Below are 20,651 nucleotides of genomic sequence, written 5' to 3'. Positions count from 1 at the left end.
GCTGGCTGGCTTTCCCTTTTTTCTACTTTTTGGGTCAAGTTTATGCAGATGCCAAAGTAGAGTGGCGAGTGGCAAGTGGAAAGGCACAGGGAAAAGGCGTTAGAGCGACGGCGACAAACGCGCTTTGGAATTTTTCACACGACCAAGAATCCTGGTCCTGGAAAAAATACAGAAGGATGAGGTGGAGATGGAGGGCTGAGATGGTTGCCAACGGGACCGAATATGTTAAAGAGCAGTTGTTAAAAAGGATTTACGTTTTACATTTGTGAACAGGGCAAGAAATAAATGGTTGAGTTCAGAGCACTTAAGACAAGTGTCAACAATTTAAAAAATTTTGAAGAGATTTAACTGAAAATCTATAAATAGTAATACATGATTAGATGCCTGTGATAAAGATAATATCCTTTTTTTTTGTCATAAACATCATATTTTATTTGCCGTGCAGTAACACGCTAAAGAGAGTTCCCGGAGTGAGACATTCCCACATTGGTATTTGGCCAAAAAAGCATTTGATGCAGCGATTTCGTTTGCCCATCCTTGTTTTTTGTATTTTTTTTTATTTTGAAATTCAAATTCCAATAAATTTTCCAACGATTTGGCACACAAAGCAATCCAAAGCATAGCAAAGCTAGTCAAAGGAAAAAAAAGGAACTAAAAGCTGGAGAAAAAGTGTGAGAGGAAGGTTGTTAGTGTTGAATCCTTTGCCGGATTTGCATGGCCAAAAGAGCTGCGGACATGGCTTGAAAGTGGAGATGGAGGTGAGGAACGGGTATGGGCGATGGACGATGGGATGCGCTTAAATATGCAACAATTTGTAGCAGACAAAGATGTTTGCCAAAGTGGCGAGTGCCGAGTGCCGAGTGCGGGGCAGAACGTCTGTCCTTTGATTATAAATTAATGTCCTGTTTACAAGGGGCAGATGCCCCCCGCCACCCATTCAAACCAACCCAAACCAAATGCCAGAAAATGCCTCTAATTCGTTTACAATTTGTAGTGGGATGGATTTTGGACAGCACAGTTGCAGCTGCAATTGCAGCAATCTGCGCCGGAATTGGTTCTCGTTAGTGAGAGCAATCAACTGGTAAATTAAAACAATTGCTTTTGGGGCCGCAAAAAAATCTCCACCCTGGTTAAGCTGACAATTTAAGGCTTCGATAAACTACAATGATGGGTGCAGTTAAATGCGTTCAATCAAACGAATGATAATTAAATTGCCAAAAGCTTCTATAAATCGTTCAGCAAGCGTTTGTCAAATTGCGAAATTGATTGATATGAGTGTGAAGGATGAGTGTGAGTGTAAGCGTGTGTTTGATTTCATTTTAAGCTAAACCTTAAGCATTAGACAATTTTTAAGTGCTGGCAAAATATTCCCTAACTTTTGGCTATTTCTCTCTATTATTATTCTCACACATGTCTTATCTGAAAATATAAAAAAAAAAAAATTAAAATTGTAAATCAAATAGCGGACATTATACAGGATGTTACGCTCTAACGGAGCGCGCAGGCTGAAGTAAGTTAAAGTCAACAAGGACAAAGTTAAAAATTAAAAAAAAAAAATTCCATTACTGTGATGATGCAGAATTTTTTGAGTTGTCTGGTCCTCAGTTTTTTCAGTTTTAAGTTTGCTTTAATTTTGTTGAGCCTAAGCACCGACCACAAGCCACAGAAACATGTACCATCCATAAAAGCACTTCCATCCAAAATATATGTATGCCACCCACCCCCTTAGGAAACACTCGCCGTGTGTTTGTTTTGATTAGCATTTTGTTTTTAATTGTTTTAGCATGACTTTGCCGCTTTTTCGCCCATTTTGGTAAACTAATTTAAACAATTTTCCTCATACTCTGTCTCTGTCTCTGTTTCTATTTTGTGTAGATTCACCATATCACGACGTAAGCGGCCTGCCCAATCCCTACAACATGGAGCACATGGAACAGGACGAGGTCCTGCCGCCCCAGCAGCACATGTCCTTGAGCTACGACGACAGCTTCGAGGGCGAATATTCGACAACGCCGAATGCCAGGAACCGTCGCGTCATACGCGAAATTATTGTCTAGGAAATTCTAGTTCGAAATGAGAAGTTATCGGATCAGCACACACCCAATATTCTACCACTCTCACACACTAAATTCCATTATCATTATCATCGATTATGAATCACTTCATCATCTGTGTAATCATTCATCGTTTCTGGATCTAATATTTTGTTTTTTTTTATTTACCTTGACTTCCTGCCACCTTCTCGACCGGAAGCGGCAGGAGGAGATTTTTTAAAAAGTGGCCATTTTGAATACTTTTTTTTAATATAAATATTAATTTGATGTAGGCTTAGGTTTGAGGTTTAGACGACGAACGAACGTGTGTTGAGTTTTATTGGCAACGAACGAGATATTCGCATAGATACCATATACCCTAGGCATTAGAGTTCCGATCTATCATCGCTCTAGTTCAGCACTTTGTTGACACAAACACAACTGACAAAAACTGAATGATAAATAAACACAAGATACACACGGATAAAGCATCACTGGACAAGCACTAAATGTTACGATTTACCAGGTACCATAGGGCTAAAAACGTAGGTTATATTAAAAGGTCATCTAGGTCCCAGTTGCAACAAACGAACTTTAAACTTTAAGGCATCAAATGTTGAAAGGAGCGGAATTTCAAAAACAAATCTCACACTTCACATAGGCTAAGGTTGATTAACTCTTAAGTGATTCTTGCTGGTTCTGTGCGATCTTCTCAATAGGGCCCCGGGCTATATCTTACCCGATATAGCCAATATTTTTCGCAATAACCGCCCTAGCACAGTCCAAAAAAAAAAATAAATAAAATATAAAAAAAATAATAAAAAAGAAAAAGAAAACAAACATAAACAGTACGACCTGCCACAAAAAAAATTAAGAAAACAAAACTTACCTTAACTTAATTTTACATTTTTAAATATATCTGAAGAGAAAAAAAGAAAATGTGGCTTTAAGTAAGTTATACTATGATACAAAACTAAAACACAGACAACTTTAAAAAATTATTACAAATAATTAAAAAATAGTACAGCGAAAAGCAAACAAAAACCAATTCCTCCAATCGAAAAACTTTAATTTAATTTACAAAATTTTTTACCACCTAACGATAAACGTTTGTTCTGTTTTCCATTTGTTTGATCGAGCTTTGTGTTGAAAATTCAAAATTTTAATTGTAATAATCGAGTAATTTGTAATTAGTGTTAAGTCATTCAGAAAACGATTGATTAAGTTATGTTAACCCATTGATTTAAATTATAAATGTTTTGTTTGTGCATTGCGTTGGGTTTTTTAACCCTTTATCAGCTCTGTGTTTTTTGCAACTTTTTGACAATGGCACACACACACACACATCCAGAAGAAGAGAAAATGCGAAGCGGAACATTTTTTAGCTAAGATTTAAATGTAAATACATGTGTAATTTGTATATATTTACTTGAATTGCAAAGTAAATAAGCAGCAGCGGCAACTTAAATTAAATTGTAGTTAATTTTAAACAATTTCAAAATGAATTTAAGTAGTAAGCAAGTGTTTAAGAGCAAAATGCCACAAAATATAAAGAGCGGAACAGCTTGCAAAAAAAACAAAATTAAATTAAAATAAAAGCAAAAAACGAATTAAGAAATCTTAAGAATAGAAAAGAAAATCTCGTTAAATGAACAAAATAAAACCATAATGAGCAAGTAAGAAAAAAATACGAAAATGAGAATCTTTATTATATAAATTATACAATTTAAATCAGATAAGCGAATATACATTATATATATATATATATATATATATACACGTACATATACATCTACTTATTATTTGTAAATAAGTAAAGCATAAATTTTCATTTGAAAACCCCAAACCCCCCCCCAAAACGAAACGAAATCCATTAAAAAAATATATTTCAAAACAAAACACAAAAAAGTGCAAATCAAAGCAACATTTTTTATTTAGCAAAAATATTTATATATATTTTTTGCAATTTGACTGACAGCAGTGGCAGTGGCACACAAAACACGAGCGATATAACAAAAAAAAAGAAAATATGAAAAATGTTGAGCAAAACAGTATGGGGATACGAAGCAGCAGAGACAGAATTTGATGCCCTCGGGCGGTCTGTTCAAACAATAAAACACTTTGTTAACTATTTTGTATGCATTTCTGATTTCATTCAATTCAACAAATTGCCACCACACAACACGAAATGAAAAAACATTAGCTAAAATATTTATGCATATACCATCCATACAACACACAGCCAAACACTCACTCATTCGCCCACAAAAAACAAAAAAAAAACACCCATTGACACTCATGTGCGTTCACAAAAAACAAAACATAAAATATTTTTTTATTCAGTTTTAAAAAGAAAGGTAAAATAAAGCAAAACATCAAAAAAAAAGAGATGAATTTAAATTAAATATATACGGCGTTTTGATTTTTTCCGAATCTTCGGGAAATTGGTTAAACGGGTGGTAGCTGAATGGCATTGGGTGGTAAGTGGGTGGTGGATGGGTGCTGGGTGGTAACTCCGGCAAAGAAGTCAGGAAGAAGCAACAGCAGCTGCGGGCATTGCATAATGTGCCATGTTTAAGTTGATTGGCACCAAATTTATAGCATGCAATTTGACTTAAGTGGCAGTGCCGTCGACGCAGCACTCTGGCAACTCTGGCGGGCAACCCTGCTGGCGCCGGAAGTAACACGACACTGACATTTTAATTTAGTGCCAAGCGCAGGACCACCTCCAACACCCAAGCCAGCCCACATTTTCGCTTCCTGTTCGTGTCACTGCTGCAGTTTTGCGTAAGAAACGCCAACCGCTGACAGGGAGAGGGCTGGGGGTTGAAAGAAAAACTCCTTTGGAAAAGCCATCAGCTCGAAATCAAATGGAAATGATTAACAGGGGGATAAGTGGATTAAAAAATACAACGACAATCAATAAATTATGGTAAAAAGAGGAATTCCAAAAGCTATAGTAAATGAAAAGATAAAGGTAAGAAAGTGTTTTAAATAAAAGTAGGGAGTTTTAGTTTAAAAATTCTAGAATTTATGTTCAAATACAGTATATAATTGCATAAAAATGTAGGTCAGAGTACAGGAGCACCAGGACCTGCCAGACGTCCTAAATAAATTCAAAGAGACGCCGTGAGAACCGAGCCGCCATTCATATCTCAGTGCGAAAAACAAAAGCAGCATATGGAAATTCATTTAGTCCGCTTGGCCCCAGCACCACCACCACCATAACCATCACCACCCACTATTAACCCATCCCTGGGCGAGGGTGGTGCTCATCCAGCACGTAGGCGCCAACCGCCGTCAATTAAAGCGCTGCCGGTGTTGTCTAATTGGATTTATGCCACATTTATGTGTGTGTAGGTGAAAATTCGCTCGTGCTAAAAATCAGCAGGATAATGAGCGAGAACGCCTGCCATTAGGCAGAAACCCGGAAACCCAGGTACCCAACAACTCCAGGCACCCTGGAATCATGGCATGGCATTCTAGGCAAACCAAACGTAACCAAAGGACAGGGGCACAACCACAAACTTGATGCCTCATCCGAACCAACAATTGCAACTTGGCGAGCGCACTAACAACTTTCGAGGACTTTAAATGAAATTACGCGAAAACTTTCGGACTACCATTCAGTGGTGGGGAACTTTTTCAAGAGATCGCCGCGGAAGTGAATCCCTCGATTGCGGTCGAGGGCACGCCTGAGGCCATAATGAGTTTCATAAATTATCGCAAATTAAAGACACGATGAGTAGTCCACCTTATATTCGTATTATTATGTATAATAAGATGCCACCTCATGGTATGGTTTTAATCATTTTCAGGTGTACACAGGCGTTGTTTTTGGCATAACACCTGTAGACCTTAAATTAAAAACAAGCTCATTACAATTTTATTTCAATATTTTATTTCTTGTTTTTGCTATTATTATTAAACAGAGACTTATAACCCTATGGATCCCTCTCCACTGTTCAAGTAGCTGCACTGCCCCAATACGGCCCTGGCCCCTAACATAAACTCATCCCTCATTCTGTTTGTGTGGATTCTGCGGTTATTGGTTTGTAATTAATGCGACCAGAAGCTGACCAGGGAGCGACTTGGCACGCCTGTGGCAGCCTAATGTTGCACGGTTCCGACAGCATCGAAGTCAGAGGCCCGGAGGCAAATTCCGGAATCCCTTGCCCGTCTGCGGTTGCTTTACGGCCGGGAAAATTGGCAATGGAGAGGCAGACATCCCACCAGCTCGTCGAGTGCTTTTGTGTTTAATTTTATTAATTATCGACGTAATCTTTGAAGTTCCCTCCAGCCTGTCAGCCTGCCCTTAACTTCTGGGGAAAGCCAACTTTTGTCTGTTTGGCCTGTTGGGCCTAACTTCACACATCTAATATCCCACAGATGCGAAGGCGCCTCCATTAATCGTGTTAACTCGAACGTGTGTGGCAGTTTTTGGCGCGAATTTCGCCAACGAAAGTTCGAAGAGAAAGTTGCAACCAAATCCAATTTTGATGTGGCAGCTGAAGAGTCAGGGTATTGGGGATAAGTGCACTGGATTTTCTAACTTCGATCATTAAATTTATTAAATAAATTTTATTCATTTATTAGTTATCTGCTCTAACAAGTTTTCCTTAAATTAATTAAAAATTTAAATGTGAATTTGGGGCTATTTTATTTTCCATTTCCGTGAAGGTTGTGAACCTTTATTTAGAAAATTGCCCTTCAACCAGTTTCCTTATCGGCGGACATCCCCTGACAACAGCTGCTCATTACCAACTAATCCTGGGCAGCAATTTAACTGCCTTGGATCCTGATAAACGAATCAGGACTCATTGCCAGGCAACTATGGTGGTTGGGCTTGTGTTAGCGTAATTTGAGCGCAAATATTGGAGTTTCAAAACCACCGGCAACTGTAGCGAGCACCACAAATAAAAGAATAATAATAATAATGAGCAAATATTTAAACAGCCGAAAACTTATCAGAAATTTTTCTCAGGGAAAGAGGGTGCCATAAAAATACTATAGATACACGTTTCAAAATTATGTGCTCTACAAGGTTATTATCTCTATACCATTGTATGGATACTTATGAAAATAAAAATCTGCACTTTTTTTAGTGCCTAGTTTTGTACAATTTATTTTTTCATGTGTATGAAAATTTCTATTTGATAAAAATAGCGTAGAGATGAGAAACATCCCTTGAATGTTCCAGTTTCCGACCTCTTATTCGTCGCATTGCTGATTGTAATTATGAATGAAATTTGAATTGGCAGTGGAGAATCCGGAGACTGGGTATTCGCTACACTTTCCGTTGCAGTTGCCGGACACGTGGCAACTTCTGATCCCCGGTCACGTGGCCCGGCCCCCACTCACCCCTCATCGGAAGTGCCAATAAGTAGTTGTCAATATTGACTGATTATCTCGACACGGCGGCCCAGGCTAAAGCGGGCGAAAGGACGCCGTGATTGCGAGTTGTTTGAGACTTAAGCGGAAGTAAACATAAATCACTGCGATGCCAGCGATAGGAAAAGGTCTGTCGCTATCAAGGGTTGAGAAGCTGGGGAAGAGCGGACTCCCTCCTCCGTATTTTCCAGGGGAAGAAGCCATAATTTAAGCTGGCAGGCGACAGGAAGAAGCTGCTACCATTTAGTTCCATCTCTCTGAGAAATCTATGGCAAACAGGAGATGTGCATAATTGCATTTGAATCGCAACCCACTAAGCTGGATGAAATTGCAATCCTAGATTAATCGGACGATGGGACTGAACGATGATTTTATCAGTCATTGAGATAACCCGAGCTATGTGACCCATTTTTGTTAAAAACATAGTTCGGAATGGTTTAGCGGGATTATCTGTATCATAGGACGAAAATAAATAGTTACTGTTCCAAAATTATACCGCATGAATAACACTTCTGGAATACAAACATTTTTAAATCACAAATGTACAAATAATTTCGTTCCAGGCCATTTGCTGGATTCGGAGGACTTTGATGTGCGATTTGATATAGATTATGAATTTGATTTGGAATATAGAATATGGATTTTATTATTTAATATTAAACATACAAAAAGCAAACAATCTTTTATAATTTTTTCTTAAGAATTTAGTTGAGTTCTTTATAAAAGTGTAGAAAAAATTCGAAAGGATGAAATGTTTTTATATTTATGACTAATGAGTTATTCAAAGCAATGTTTGTTTTTGAGCTTACATTATCAGAGCATCCGCTGGCTTTTTCAGAAATAAAAGGCAGCTGATTAAGAAAATTCCATTTAGTTTCTCAGTTTTAACTGAGTTTTTCTCCGGCTCACATTGAAAATTGGCGAAGCGATGAAGTTCTTATGGATTGTATTCCTATTATCCTGGTTTGATTCGCCGCTTATCAATGGAGCCTGTATAAATTATCCTGATTTTCCGAATGGAAATACAACGGTCCGGCAAGGGAATCATGTGCTTTTCCAATGCCATAAAGGATATAAACTGCAAGGAAGACCTATATTCACTGCAAATTTTGATGGAGTTTTGAGAGGGATAATGCCCTTCTGTAGCAGTAAGAATGGAAAAATTTGCTGTACAGGTTATAGTTAAAATCAACCTCAAAATACATATTATTACTCTATTTCAGAGGCTGGATGTAAAACGCCTAATCAACCGTCAAACGGCATACTAAGCATTTATGATGGTTTGAAAGCGGTAGCCAAGTGTAAGGATAATTATGTTTTGTTTGGATATGGGGTAGCCTACTGTAATGGGACTCAATGGAGCAATGAGCTTGGATATTGTCAAAAACCCAATCGAACAGACTATTCTTGTGGCTTTGAGACTGAAGATTTGTGTGGTTGGACAACGTCTGAGGTTGCCTCCTCCTACCCTTGGAAGAGGGTCAGCAATAAGGAATACTTCCCTTCCAAGTCCTCTTCCAAAAAATTCGTCAATCTTGAGAAAGGACACTTTATGCGTGTGGAACCGGAGACTGATACAAGATCGACCTCTGTACTGACATCTCCCATTTATCCCAGATCACTTAGCGCTGAGTCCAGTTGCTGTTTCGGTTTTCAGTACTTTATTTGTGGACATAACCATGGGTATTCTCCTCAATTGGAGATGCATGTGAAACTGGTTCCCAAGATTGAAAATAAAGTTGTAGTACGCTCAATCCCGTAAGTGTAAACACTTTTAGTTAAAATTTATATTCTAAATAAAAAATTTAATTAGCAGGTCTCGCATATGGAAGTTTTCGAATCCAAAAATAGGAGAGTGGGTTCAGGATGCTGCTATAATTCCAGAGTTGAAATATGATTTTCAAGTCACCATCACGGCTGAAAACTCTGGTTTAAAATTATGGGATATGGCCATTGATAATGTGACACTATTGACTGGTAATGATTGTTGGGATATGTTTAGTAATTTGAAAAAAAATTCAATCGAATGTACTGATGATGACAGTAACGAAAATTCAGCAGACTATTGAGTGTATCGACAATGAATTTTCTCAAAAGAAGTATTTCGCAGTGATTTCATTTTACTTTATTATCGTTAACCTTATATTCCTATCCACATGAATAAACAATATATACTATTGCTGTTACCATTGAAACTTTTTAATAAAAACTAACTCACATCAAACGCGTCGGTTACCCCGTTAGAAAATCGGGACTGACTTCAGTTTTTCAGGCTTAATTTCAGATCGGCAGATAATAAAAGATCTAATATCGGAAAGATGTAACATTCGTTGATTTATTAATCGATCGGATAAAAATAGATGTCCCAAGAGAGAGCCCAGATGACCACGTAGGACTTTTTGAAAAGTTAAGTCAGATTTTAGCTGGTCATGTTTTGATAAAAAATTGAAGAAAATATGAAAACTTTCACGAAAAAATGATGCGCAGAGCCCTGCTGACCAAGTTAAGATAGGATGACTAAAATGGGATCTTTTGAGTCCCATTTTAGCCAATATTTAAATCATTTGGTGTCGTATTTGAGAAAGGAATAAAATTCATGAATCAGGGTTCTAATTGCCGCCAATCTGCATTAAAATATCATGACAATTGAGATCTACAATTTTTGGGCCGACTTTGGCCAAAATCATGAAAGTTTTCAAAAATCGGGTCAAATTTTAGTTGGCCAGGTTGTGATGTAGAATCATGGTACTCGGTGCTCTGAGCTTGGAAAGGTATGGCATTCGATTATCCGATAATTATTGACAATAATATGGCGATTTCCCCGAAATAATTGGATGCAGACAGCCTCCTGGACCACGTTTAGGTAGAATGGCTAATATGGAAACTTTTGTGACACATTTTTAGCCAATATTTAAGCCATTTCGTGTCGTATTTAAAAGAGGAATACCATTCATGAATCAGGGTTCTAATTGCCGCTAATCTGCATTAAAATATCATGAAAATTAGGAACTAAAATTTGTCGGTCGATTTTGGCCAAAGTCATGATGTTACCCCTTTGAAAACTTTCGAAAATCGGGTCAGATTTTAGTTGGCCAGGTTTTGATGTACAATTATGGAACTTAGTTCTCCGAGTTTGGAAAGGTATGAAATTCGATTATCCGATGATATTATATATAATTTTCTATATATATAGTATATTATAATTTTTTTTTTATTTATACAAGAAAATATTATATTTTTTTTTGCAAGTAAAATAGTTTTTTAATTGTTTCAGTCCTTATTAAATTAAATTATTTAAAATATTAGAAATTATTGCCGTACAAATAGCAATATTTGTGATTCTTTAGCAGAGCTTGTAGATACCAGAGAAATCAAGAAAAATTCTTTTAAAAAATATTAATAAAATTAAAAGAATTACTGAATTTATCAAATTCCGCTCTCAGTAAATGAGAGATTCTGTTGTTCTCTTAGCTAAAATGTATGAACAAACTCGGTCTTATCTTCAAGCGGAAAGAGTGAATAAATTGTCATTCAACTGGGAGTTGCTTGATAAATTCCAGTTTCTTTTCCACTCAGTTGTTTTTAATACATGTGAGATATAAGTACAAGACCTCAAAGGCGGCTTCCCTAGCAGCTATGGAATTTTTTAAAATTTTTCTGACTATAGTTTGTACATTAAATTTTTACCAAGCTTTAGGCGCCCGAGGGGTGTGTGAAAGATCATTTGTTTTGGAACATGGATCCATATTAATGCGACCAAGGAATGTTATACGATTCAGGTGTAATCGGGGCTATACACTGAAAGGACTTTCAGTTGGCATTTGTGATCGAATAGGTCGTTTACAGGGAGAACGACCATTTTGTGCTAGTAAGTTCCGTATAATAATCGCAGTAATCACATAAAATAATGTTGCAATCGGATAAATAAACAACAAACAACATCAAATTTATACTAAAAAGTGGTTCAAATAAAAAGAACAAATATATAGACATTCTATAAATAGTTGAGTTAATGAGTGATAAATAAACATGATAATTTTTTGCTGCCATAAATGCAAATCTGTTATCTCATTGAATAATAATTGTTAAAAGAAAAACCATTTTAAAGTAGTGCGTAATTTTGTGATTCTTAAAATCCTATAAAAAGAATATATTATTTCGCATGACCTGGAATGTTCTGGAAATAATAAAATGTTGTGTTTTTAGAGGAAGGATGTTCGCAATTGGAAAAACCGGAAAACGGGGAACTCCTCTCTTCTGACGGCCAGAGAGCCATGATCGTGTGCAAAGATGGATATGTCGTGGTAGGGAATCGTGTGGCCTTTTGCGACGGAGAGTCATGGAACACCCAGTTGGGCAAATGTCTGACAAGTAACCACACCAAGGATCATTCATGCGACTTTGAGAGCGAGGATCAGTGCGGTTGGGAGGCGGAGGTGGGTTTCCGGCAACCATGGAAACGTATTAGCACTGTGAACGATTTCCACTCCCTACGAACTGGTCCCCATCATGATCACACCTTCCGTAACACCTCCGGCGGACACTACATGCGCATGGAGACACAGACTGGCGCATACGGTAGCTACCACTTCATATCGCCGGTCTATTCCAGGTCTCTTAGTCTGAAGACTGCCTGCTGTTTCCGGTTCCACTACTTCATGTATGGAGCGGGAGTGGGCAGTCTGGTGGTCTCCGTCAAGCCAGTGACCATATCCACAAAAGACATGTGGAACAAATTCAAGGCCAAGTAAGTTTCATCCCAGCGGATGTGGGATAAGTCTTTGGAATTCACCAAGATAATGATTTCAAAAGTACTTATCTTTTTAATAATATTCATAAATTGTTGCATAAAGAATATCGTCACATAACAATACGGGCGGATATTACGTAATATGTATTCATTTGGATATGAAAGTAATGAATGTAAAAAATATTATATAAAAAAAATATATATATTTATTTACAGATATTCCAAGTTTGAGATTTCTGGCTCACAGGGAAGGGAGTGGATAGAGCACACAATCACCATTGATGAAATGGAATCCGACTTTGAGGTTATTTTCACCGCCACGGACGCCATAACTCGTTTCGGAGACATTGCCATCGATGATGTAAAGTTGATGACGGGTCAGGATTGCGGGATGGGTGACATCACCACCACAACGGAGCCACCGGCTCCAGTGCCGGAAATTAGTGAACAACCGGTGGTGTATGACATGATGAACTGCACCAAGCGGTGTGGCCAGATTATGCTTCCGGGTATGGATCACGTTGGACCGGATGGCAACTACATTAAAGGATGTGGCTGCAGCGAAGAATGTTTGGCATACGAAAATTGTTGTCCCGATTATTTTGAGCAGTGTGTTTTAACCGATACGACTCCGGAAGCAGCAGAACCAACTACTCCAACAACCACAACAACGACATCCACAACACCAAATCCTACAACTACAACTAGGAGAACAACAACAACCACTAAAAGGACTACAACTACAACTAGGAAAACAACAACAAGCACAAAAAGGACTACTACACCAACTACTACGACGACAACAACAACAACCACTAAAAGGACTACAACACCAACTACAACAACGACAACAACATCCACTCAAAAACCCACCACAACAACAACAACCACACAGAAAACTACCACAACAACCACAAAAAAACCAACTACAACTTCTACAACACCACCAACAAGAGCGAAAAACACACCAACAACTACAAGTACAACAACGACAACAGACAAAACAACAATAATTAAAATAAACACCACAACAACCGCACCCGTTAAAAGTACGTTTTTTTTTCTTGAAATTTCTTATTTAAAATTATTAAAAAATTAAATTATTTAAGTTACAGTTACTATACCAAACAATCGAATAACCTGGAAAGTAGATCCCGACGACATTGCTGGGCATATGGATGTGAAGGAGAATATACCCAATCCCGCATTAGTCATGCTGTTCCTACTGATCGGCGTTGTGCTGGTGGTGGTTCTGATAAATCTCATAAAGCGATGGTCGAACCCAATCAGTGGATATCACAACGAGAAGGCAGTTAGCTTCAAGAAGGCATTCGATAGGATAAGAAAACCAACAACATTGCTCGGACAACGTCAAAGGAATTCTCTGCAAGAACCACTATGCAGCTCCGATAATGAGAACTCTGAGGATGATACAAGATTAGACGAAATGGGTGTGGATATTCGTAATGTTTCCGAACTATAATTTCATTTCGATAGCATCGAACCAATATATTTGATTACATTTTTTAATCACTAAAGAGATCTAGAATTAAGATTTGTTATACAACATAAAATAAAGCTAAAAATACTCTTAATTTATAAATAATAGATTACTCTTTAATTTCAAATCCATTAACATTAGGGATCTATGATATTCAAGCTATTTTCGATGCAAAAATAAATAATCTCATGATTAAATTATTGAGTAAAAAGGTATTGCAATTGACCCTTTTTTTTGTAATCAATGGTCTTCTAAAAAATATATCCCTTCAGTGTAACTATGAATAACCCAATCAAATTAGGTCTTATTGTGTTTATTTAAGGGAAGCAGGAGCTGAGCATCTAGAAAATTGAATACGCAAAAGAAAAACAGGTGCAAAGCCACCAGAATCGAATATATTATTTCCGGATAGACTCGAGAACTTCTCCCCATGGGATTGAATCATTTTTGTGCACGTTTAAGGGGCATCGAATGTAGGAAGAAATATACCCCGATCTCCGCTTTCTCTAATCAAATCTTGTGGGGAGTGTCAGTTACTCGACTTGCCCTCGGGCTCTTTCTCCTAGTCCTGCTCCTGTCTCAGGACTTGGTCCTGGTGGTTTTCCCCTTTTTCCTCCTGTAGATGCTGTGGCTGCTATCAGTCAGCCAGCCCTCGGTATCTGAATGTTGCACGTGTCCTGCCAACGGCTGTTGCAACCACCGATTCCAGGCTATTGGGAAAAAAAAACAAAAAAAAAAAAAGGAAACCCAAGACCCGTGAACCCAAAAATCCAAGCCCAGCCAAGTAACCACCAGCCGAGCTTTCTGGGGGCAGGCTCGTGTTTTAACAGCGGCTTTTGGTTGTGATTTAGTGGCAGCTTAGCGTCTGGCACGGGACCAGTTAGCAGTAACCAGCCACCAGCGACCTCTATCTCAGCCCTTCTATATACACTTTAAGAAAATAATAATGAAATGATTAACTGTGTTAGAGTTTAAAGGGAAAATTATTAAAATGTTTTCTTACAAGTTTTGCTTAAAATTGAAACATTCAGAATTTAGTTAGTTGCTTTACTTTCTAAAACTTAATAATAATAGTAGATGTTATGTAATTAATTATATATGTAATATATATTATATATATTAATAATATATATAAATAATAAATATATTTATTATTTTTTTAAGGAAAAAACATTTGTCTCACAACATTTCTTTTATGCGTTTTAAATAGTTTTCATAAATCCCTTTTTCACCTTTTTATAAGTCTTTTCACTATGAGTAATTTTTGAGTTTATTTTTTCTCCCAGTGTAAGAAAGATTTGTGCTGCTCTCAGCTGAAATAACTGGGCATTTCATGCAATTATTGCCTCTGGACCAGACGGGTCCCAGACCGAAGACCCCGGCCACTGAAATTGCTAGTTTGCACGCTCAACAAATTTTCACACAAGATTTTCCGCAGCGTTTTGCATTGCGCCCCCTTCCTGATTCCTTTTCGAGTTTTTCCGGCCGACACCCTTCTCGGTTGTTTTTCCACAACCCCCAACAAATTTTATATTTTTCCGAGGCACTTCCTGTTTGCGATTGTGATTTAACGCCCGCCCGTCGCCGTCGTTCTCTATCGACTTCTCACACATCATTTGGCGGCTAAAAATTTTCCGGGTTTTCCCGGACTGCTCTTACTTTGCGCCTTTTTTGGGTTTTAATTAAAAAGGCATTTTGATATGCCAGACAGGAGGCGTGCCTGAAGTTGCTTTTGCCGCATTTTTACCCTAATGCCCATTGAGGCTCTAATTAAATGGTAAGTAAGTTGGCTTATCTAAGGGTGGGATGGTCTAAAGATGCCACTGGGCTTAGGGTTGAGTTGCGTATTCCATTTTATTTTTTGTACTGCTGCATCGTAAATTTTCAAGGGACAAATTTTTGCATGCCATCCGAAGAGGCCTGAAATGTGGGTTTGGCGAAATGGCCGGCCTGGCTTGAGGGCCAACACCCCCCTAGCTTATCTATCACATTCCGACCAGGCCCACACACGTTGCAGAAAGGAGACGCACCCTCGACACCCCTCCCATTCTCCTTATTGTCCCTTTCCACCGATTTCAAGTCCCTAGGCATTTCACTGTCCCGTTCTTATCGCGGCAATAAATCGCATTAATTTATTGTTGTCGCCGCATATTTGGTGGCACGGTGGCAAGCTCCCTCCGCCCCTTCAAGCCAAATGGGCTTGTCCACTGACCAAGGTGGACAACTGAGGGTGGAGTGTTGCAAAGAAAAGCGACAGCTACTGCATTATTATTGTTTTCCATTTAACACTTTTTAGTAGAGGGTTCACCCGAAGATAGTTCTATTACTTAATAAAAATTTAACACACATTTTAAATATAATAATACTTGTATTAAAATATTTCTCATAGAAGAAAAATTCCTTACATATATTCCATATTTGAAACTTCAATCTCTTATTCTGAAATAAAATCTTATAGAGTGTTCAACATTCTTTACTTTCAACCAAATGCCAACATAAAAATGTCTCTGCATTACGTTTTTATTGTTTTCTCATTTCTATCAGCTGTGTCAGCATTTCAGTTTTGCCATTTTAATCTCCATCCAAAGGACATGTGCGAAATTGTTGCCTAAGATCCCAATCTGAAGCCAACGGGCAAGAGCGGAGCGCATGCAGTACTCTAGGACTCGAGGGCAGCAGAATATTTATAACACTACGGTTGCAATTTATTATGCAGTGTCTGGACATTGGTCAGTTTTTGGTGTGGAGTGAAGTTTTTGGGGCTACTTTAATGTGCCAGTCTCCAAAGATGTCACCTTGTGTACGGCCGCCAGGGAGGGGCTTGCTGGGGTACTGCTGGGGTGGCTGGGATGTTTAAGCCAACATACAAAACCTGGCCAAGATTTATGCACTCAAGTTATGGCGGGCCAGACTGCAACTTTATCGTTGGCACTGAGAGTTGCTACACAGGAAAAAATATTGTATAAAGGTCAATTGTTGATTTCCTAAAAAAAAACTATTTAAATTTAATGATAATAGTCGATTTGAAAGCACTATACCTCTTATTTCTTATTATTTTTTCAAATTTTTTCATTTTGTACACAAAATTTTTATTTCTTGCTGAAGCTTGACCAAAATGCAACACATTTTAGTCCTTTTCCCCTAACACCCGCCAGGATATTCTGTGGTTGTTGTTGGCCTGGTCTCGACATTTCCTGTTGCCGTCCGTTATCAGTTCACCAAAGTTGTTGTCGACTGCAGATCTCTTTTTGCACTTCTTGTGTGTGTCAGGGAGTATTTTTGCACAAGGAACTATACATTTAAATAACACACAACAACCACACACAAGAGAAAAAAAGGTGAATGTGGGTGGCAAAAACAAAGACAGAAATGAATTTCTTTAGTAACTAAAAAAGAAAAATTCAAATCCAACTCGAAAAGCCTCCAGTGGTTGCATAAATATTCAATTAAAACAAAAGCCAAAAATAAATACGAAACAAAAATGTAAGAGAAAGTATTAATTTTCTATGGAATCAATAAAAACCTTTTTGGCAATTTTTGGCAATCCTCTTATAGGGCCAACCGAAAAAAAGGTATGTAACGAAGGATAAGGATACAGAAGCAAACGTCATTGGTTTATTTTCATTATTTCCAAAGGAATTATAAGCGTCATCATCGGGATCAGGATCATCGTCCTTGTAATTGTTGGCAGCAGCACGAAAACTAATTAAGCATCACATTTCACATCCAATTTGACCTCGCTCCCCCGAGAGCTCCGACAAACGGCAAAGGAAATCGCAAAGTAGCAGGAAAAACAAAATCCAAATCGAAATATAAGCCAAAATAAATTTCTTGTTCACCAAATGCGCTTTCATAATTAATATGAACAACCGGCAAGGCAAGTGAATCCTTGAGGGAGGACGAAAAAGGACAGGGACGAAAATAGCTGCCATGACAACAAATGGAAATGAAAAGGCGAAATATATGGAAAGAGGCTGACTTCAATAACTTTGAAGGTCTGGTTCGGTATTGATGTTCTTTATAGTCCTTCAATGACTAATCCGCATCCGTTCTTGCATCCGCAGTTGAGAGAAAAGTGCAGCGAAAGCAGAATTGCCAAAATCTTATGGCCAGGAAGAACTTGAAGAAATTTGGGCTCTTTTCAAGGAATTTTTAAAGCAAATAGTTTATAAGATACCGAATATTATTTGTTTACTACATTTTGTTTAATAAAAAGTTTAATAAAATCAGTTAACTTAAATAGTAATAATAAGTAACAAATAGTAATAATAGTAATACGATTTTCATTATAAATTATATGCCATTATATTATAACTAACATAATCCCTTATCCCATTTTTATCCCACAGTGCACTTTTTGAAAAACATATCGAAAATCAAACAATTGTCTTTCTTACAATGGCACACAACATTCATTGTGCCGGGCGCACCCAGAAATTGATGTATTGTTTTTCTCCGACCAGCAGCTGTTGCCGGAAAAACTCGCGGGAAAATCTGAAGGAGAATGGCGGGCGAAAAGAAAAGCCAAAAGAAGCTGCACCATTGCAAGGTTTAATCAGCAGCTTACAAGGGTAAACAATGGCCAAAAAAAAAAACAAAAACTATATATAGAGCGAGGGGAGAATTGGAAAATGGAGAAAGGAAAAGCCAAAAAGTACACTAGAATGGTATGGAAAATGCGATCCATCAAAATGAAATTGAAATCTTTTGCTCATTTTTGAGCTTCACACACAGAGTTTGGGGTGGAGAGATGCAAAAATTTCGGTTTGAAATTCGCATTTGGCATTGCAGTTTGTCTTTGGCCTGACTTGGCTGCTGATTCGGCTGCTGGATGTTGCTCCCTTACCGCCGTGGAAGCCCCATTCCACTCTCACTTTGCCATGTCAATCAATGTCAATAAAACAATTACTGTCACTTGCAGCTGGGCAAAAGGCAAGGACATGTCCGGGGTTGGGGAGGACGAGAACGGGATGAAAAGGATGAACAGCCAACGACGACTTTGGACTTGGTGTCATGTTCGAGTAGCTGGAAAAAGGAGCTGGGAGTTGCACGATCAGAGGGCTGGGGATATACGAGATAGAAAATGGGAATCCCCCTGCAGTTGTCACAGCTGGAGTTTTGAAATCGAAGCGGGTTGGCCACTCAACAGAAGTTCACCCACAAAATGGTTTGACAAGCACTGACAAAAAATAATTGCGGCTAATTATAAGTAAAAGTATGTTAAAAAATATATTCATTTTATAAGATAATTGTAGTTAACAAATTCAATATTTAATTTCTCCTTAAATGATATTTATTTAAACTTGAATATAATTTATAAAAAATTAATGTTTATTTTTTATTGATACGATATTATTATTTTTAGAGCCACAACTTGTGTAAACATGTTTGTTATTTATTTAATTTTTTAATACAGCCTTTTATATTAAATTTTTTTTGTTTGTCGTAGTGTAAGATCCCTTGGCAGCCACTCAACTCCCATTGTGAAACTTCTGGTTGTGCCACATTTTGGGGTAAACTGTTTGCGGTCCGGCAGCCCACACTACCTCAGTTTACTGGCAATAAAACCCGACCAGCTTCCCCGAAACAGCAAACTCAACGCAACGAAACTGCATTGCCACTGTGACAAATCGTTTGCTTTAGACATGGCCCTGCCATTGGCATAATCGTTCCGTCATTGCAGTTTCTGTTGCACAAGGCAACGGGCTTGTTCCCGCCCCTGAAACTTGCAACATTGTGTCTAGTTTTGAGTTACATTGTCTCGGCATCGAACTTGCGTTGACAGTCATCGACATTTGTTCGAGGTTTTTGGCCCGCTAGCGCCGCCAGCAAATTTTACCGTCACATGCATAAAACATGAGGCCCAAAACCTCCTAACCATAGGTGAAGACTTGGCCAAGTGAGGAGGCCAAAAAAAAGTGGACGATAACTCTGGGACGTATAAAAGTAGAAGCCATGGAAAACTTTGTGTTTAGCCAACACTTCAATGTTAAAAGTTTTAAAAAGGCGTAGTCTAAGATATTTTATTAAAATTATCTTTTAAACTGAGAAAATATATAGAAGCTTTTCAATCTTACTAAAAAAAAGGGAGTCTTACCACATCCTAATACTTATTTCTTAAAGTGTAGTACATTAGAAGTGGGGATAAAAACGTTTCCTAAAAGGCGACAACGGACAGGCCAAAAATCTTGAAAGAGGCTCAATTCGATAGACTGACTGAATGTGGAATTGTGCAACTACAAGTGCAACTGCAACTGTTGCAGCAACTGCATGTGCAACTCTGATTGGATCTGAAATCACAGGTTTGTCCATTGCAGAGAAATAATCTTCAGATGATTGGATACTCCTGCCTTTATGGCCAGGTAGCCCAATAAGGAAACAAGTCAAAAATGTTGGTCACTTTGTAAGTACATGGTTATCTCATAGGTAGGATTAGGTTGCCAAGGTGGGGGCAGTTCCAAAAAATTGGCCTTAGTATCCATTAAAATCAATGCCAACTGACATGGTCTATTCCTAGAATCATGCCGGAAATCGTAATTAATTGATAGATTATGAAAGGACAATGCACCTGACCATGCAGTCATTGTCCTTCGGCTCGTTAACCGTAATGAATACTATTAGCATTAGTCAATTAGCTAATCGCCTTTGCTTCTTGTCATTCGCTAAACCGAAGTCAATTCAAATGTATCTGACGGATGCATAAGTATGCATATATTTGAATAGGTTTGAGTGAAGGTGTATCTCTGACAGATTTCCACCCACAGATCGGATCACTGCATTATTCATGCAGTTCTCCATGCGGATTGTGGGCCACCGGATGGCACTGGGTTTAGAATATAGGGAACTCTAGGTGGAAAAGTGACAAACGAGCTGTAAAAATTGTTCCACACGAAACCAAATGAAATATTCACGAAATTGTTGAAGGAACTGCAAATGAATTATAAAACGTGCACGCTTACAGAAAGGCGACAGGAAT

The 20,651-nt window shown here is 38.0% G+C and overlaps 3 protein-coding genes across 6 annotated transcripts in view; all 3 read left to right on the top strand.

Moving 5' to 3' along the window:
• Positions 1–4,354, top strand: part of LOC6503385 (hemicentin-1) — a 78,065-nt gene extending 73,711 nt beyond the window's left edge. The window contains exons 9-10 of one of the 2 annotated variants that reach the window (XM_032455494.2): positions 1,464–1,510; positions 1,876–2,016. In XM_032455494.2, coding sequence (XP_032311385.1) covers positions 1,464–1,492 — 29 coding nt within the window. In that variant the 3' untranslated portion in view covers positions 1,493–1,510; positions 1,876–2,016. Of the gene's footprint in view, positions 1–1,463; positions 1,511–1,875 lie in introns of both variants that reach the window. The other variant, XM_001965296.4, reaches the window with a different exon arrangement.
• Positions 4,355–8,304: 3,950 nt separating this feature from the next.
• LOC26515181 (MAM domain-containing glycosylphosphatidylinositol anchor protein 1) lies at positions 8,305–9,610 on the top strand. 2 transcript variants are annotated; one of them, XM_014905184.3, is made up of 3 exons: positions 8,305–8,572; positions 8,648–9,182; positions 9,238–9,610. In XM_014905184.3, the coding sequence occupies exons 1-3, from the start codon at positions 8,353–8,355 to the stop codon at positions 9,491–9,493; spliced, it is 1,011 nt and encodes a 336-aa protein (XP_014760670.1). In that variant the 5' UTR covers positions 8,305–8,352; the 3' UTR covers positions 9,494–9,610. The 2 variants fall into 2 exon arrangements, with proteins under 2 accessions (XP_014760670.1, XP_014760669.1); XM_014905183.3 differs by having other exon boundaries at positions 8,306–8,572; positions 9,241–9,610.
• Positions 9,611–10,992: 1,382 nt separating this feature from the next.
• Positions 10,993–13,782, top strand: LOC6503386. 2 transcript variants are annotated; one of them, XM_001965295.4, is made up of 4 exons: positions 10,993–11,292; positions 11,631–12,171; positions 12,391–13,223; positions 13,290–13,782. In XM_001965295.4, exons 1-4 carry the CDS (start codon positions 11,061–11,063, stop codon positions 13,655–13,657), a joined length of 1,974 nt encoding a protein of 657 aa, XP_001965331.2. In that variant the 5' UTR covers positions 10,993–11,060; the 3' UTR covers positions 13,658–13,782. The 2 variants fall into 2 exon arrangements, with proteins under 2 accessions (XP_001965331.2, XP_014760386.1); XM_014904900.3 differs by having other exon boundaries at positions 13,284–13,782.
• The last annotated feature ends 6,869 nt before the right edge of the window (positions 13,783–20,651 follow it).

The sequence above is a fragment of the Drosophila ananassae genome, chromosome 3R, assembly GCF_017639315.1.
Source record: "Drosophila ananassae strain 14024-0371.13 chromosome 3R, ASM1763931v2, whole genome shotgun sequence".
NCBI classification, from domain to species: Eukaryota; Metazoa; Arthropoda; class Insecta; order Diptera; family Drosophilidae; genus Drosophila; species Drosophila ananassae.
Note: the sequence above shows the minus strand (reverse complement) of the source record. Positions and strands in the feature narration are given on the sequence as shown.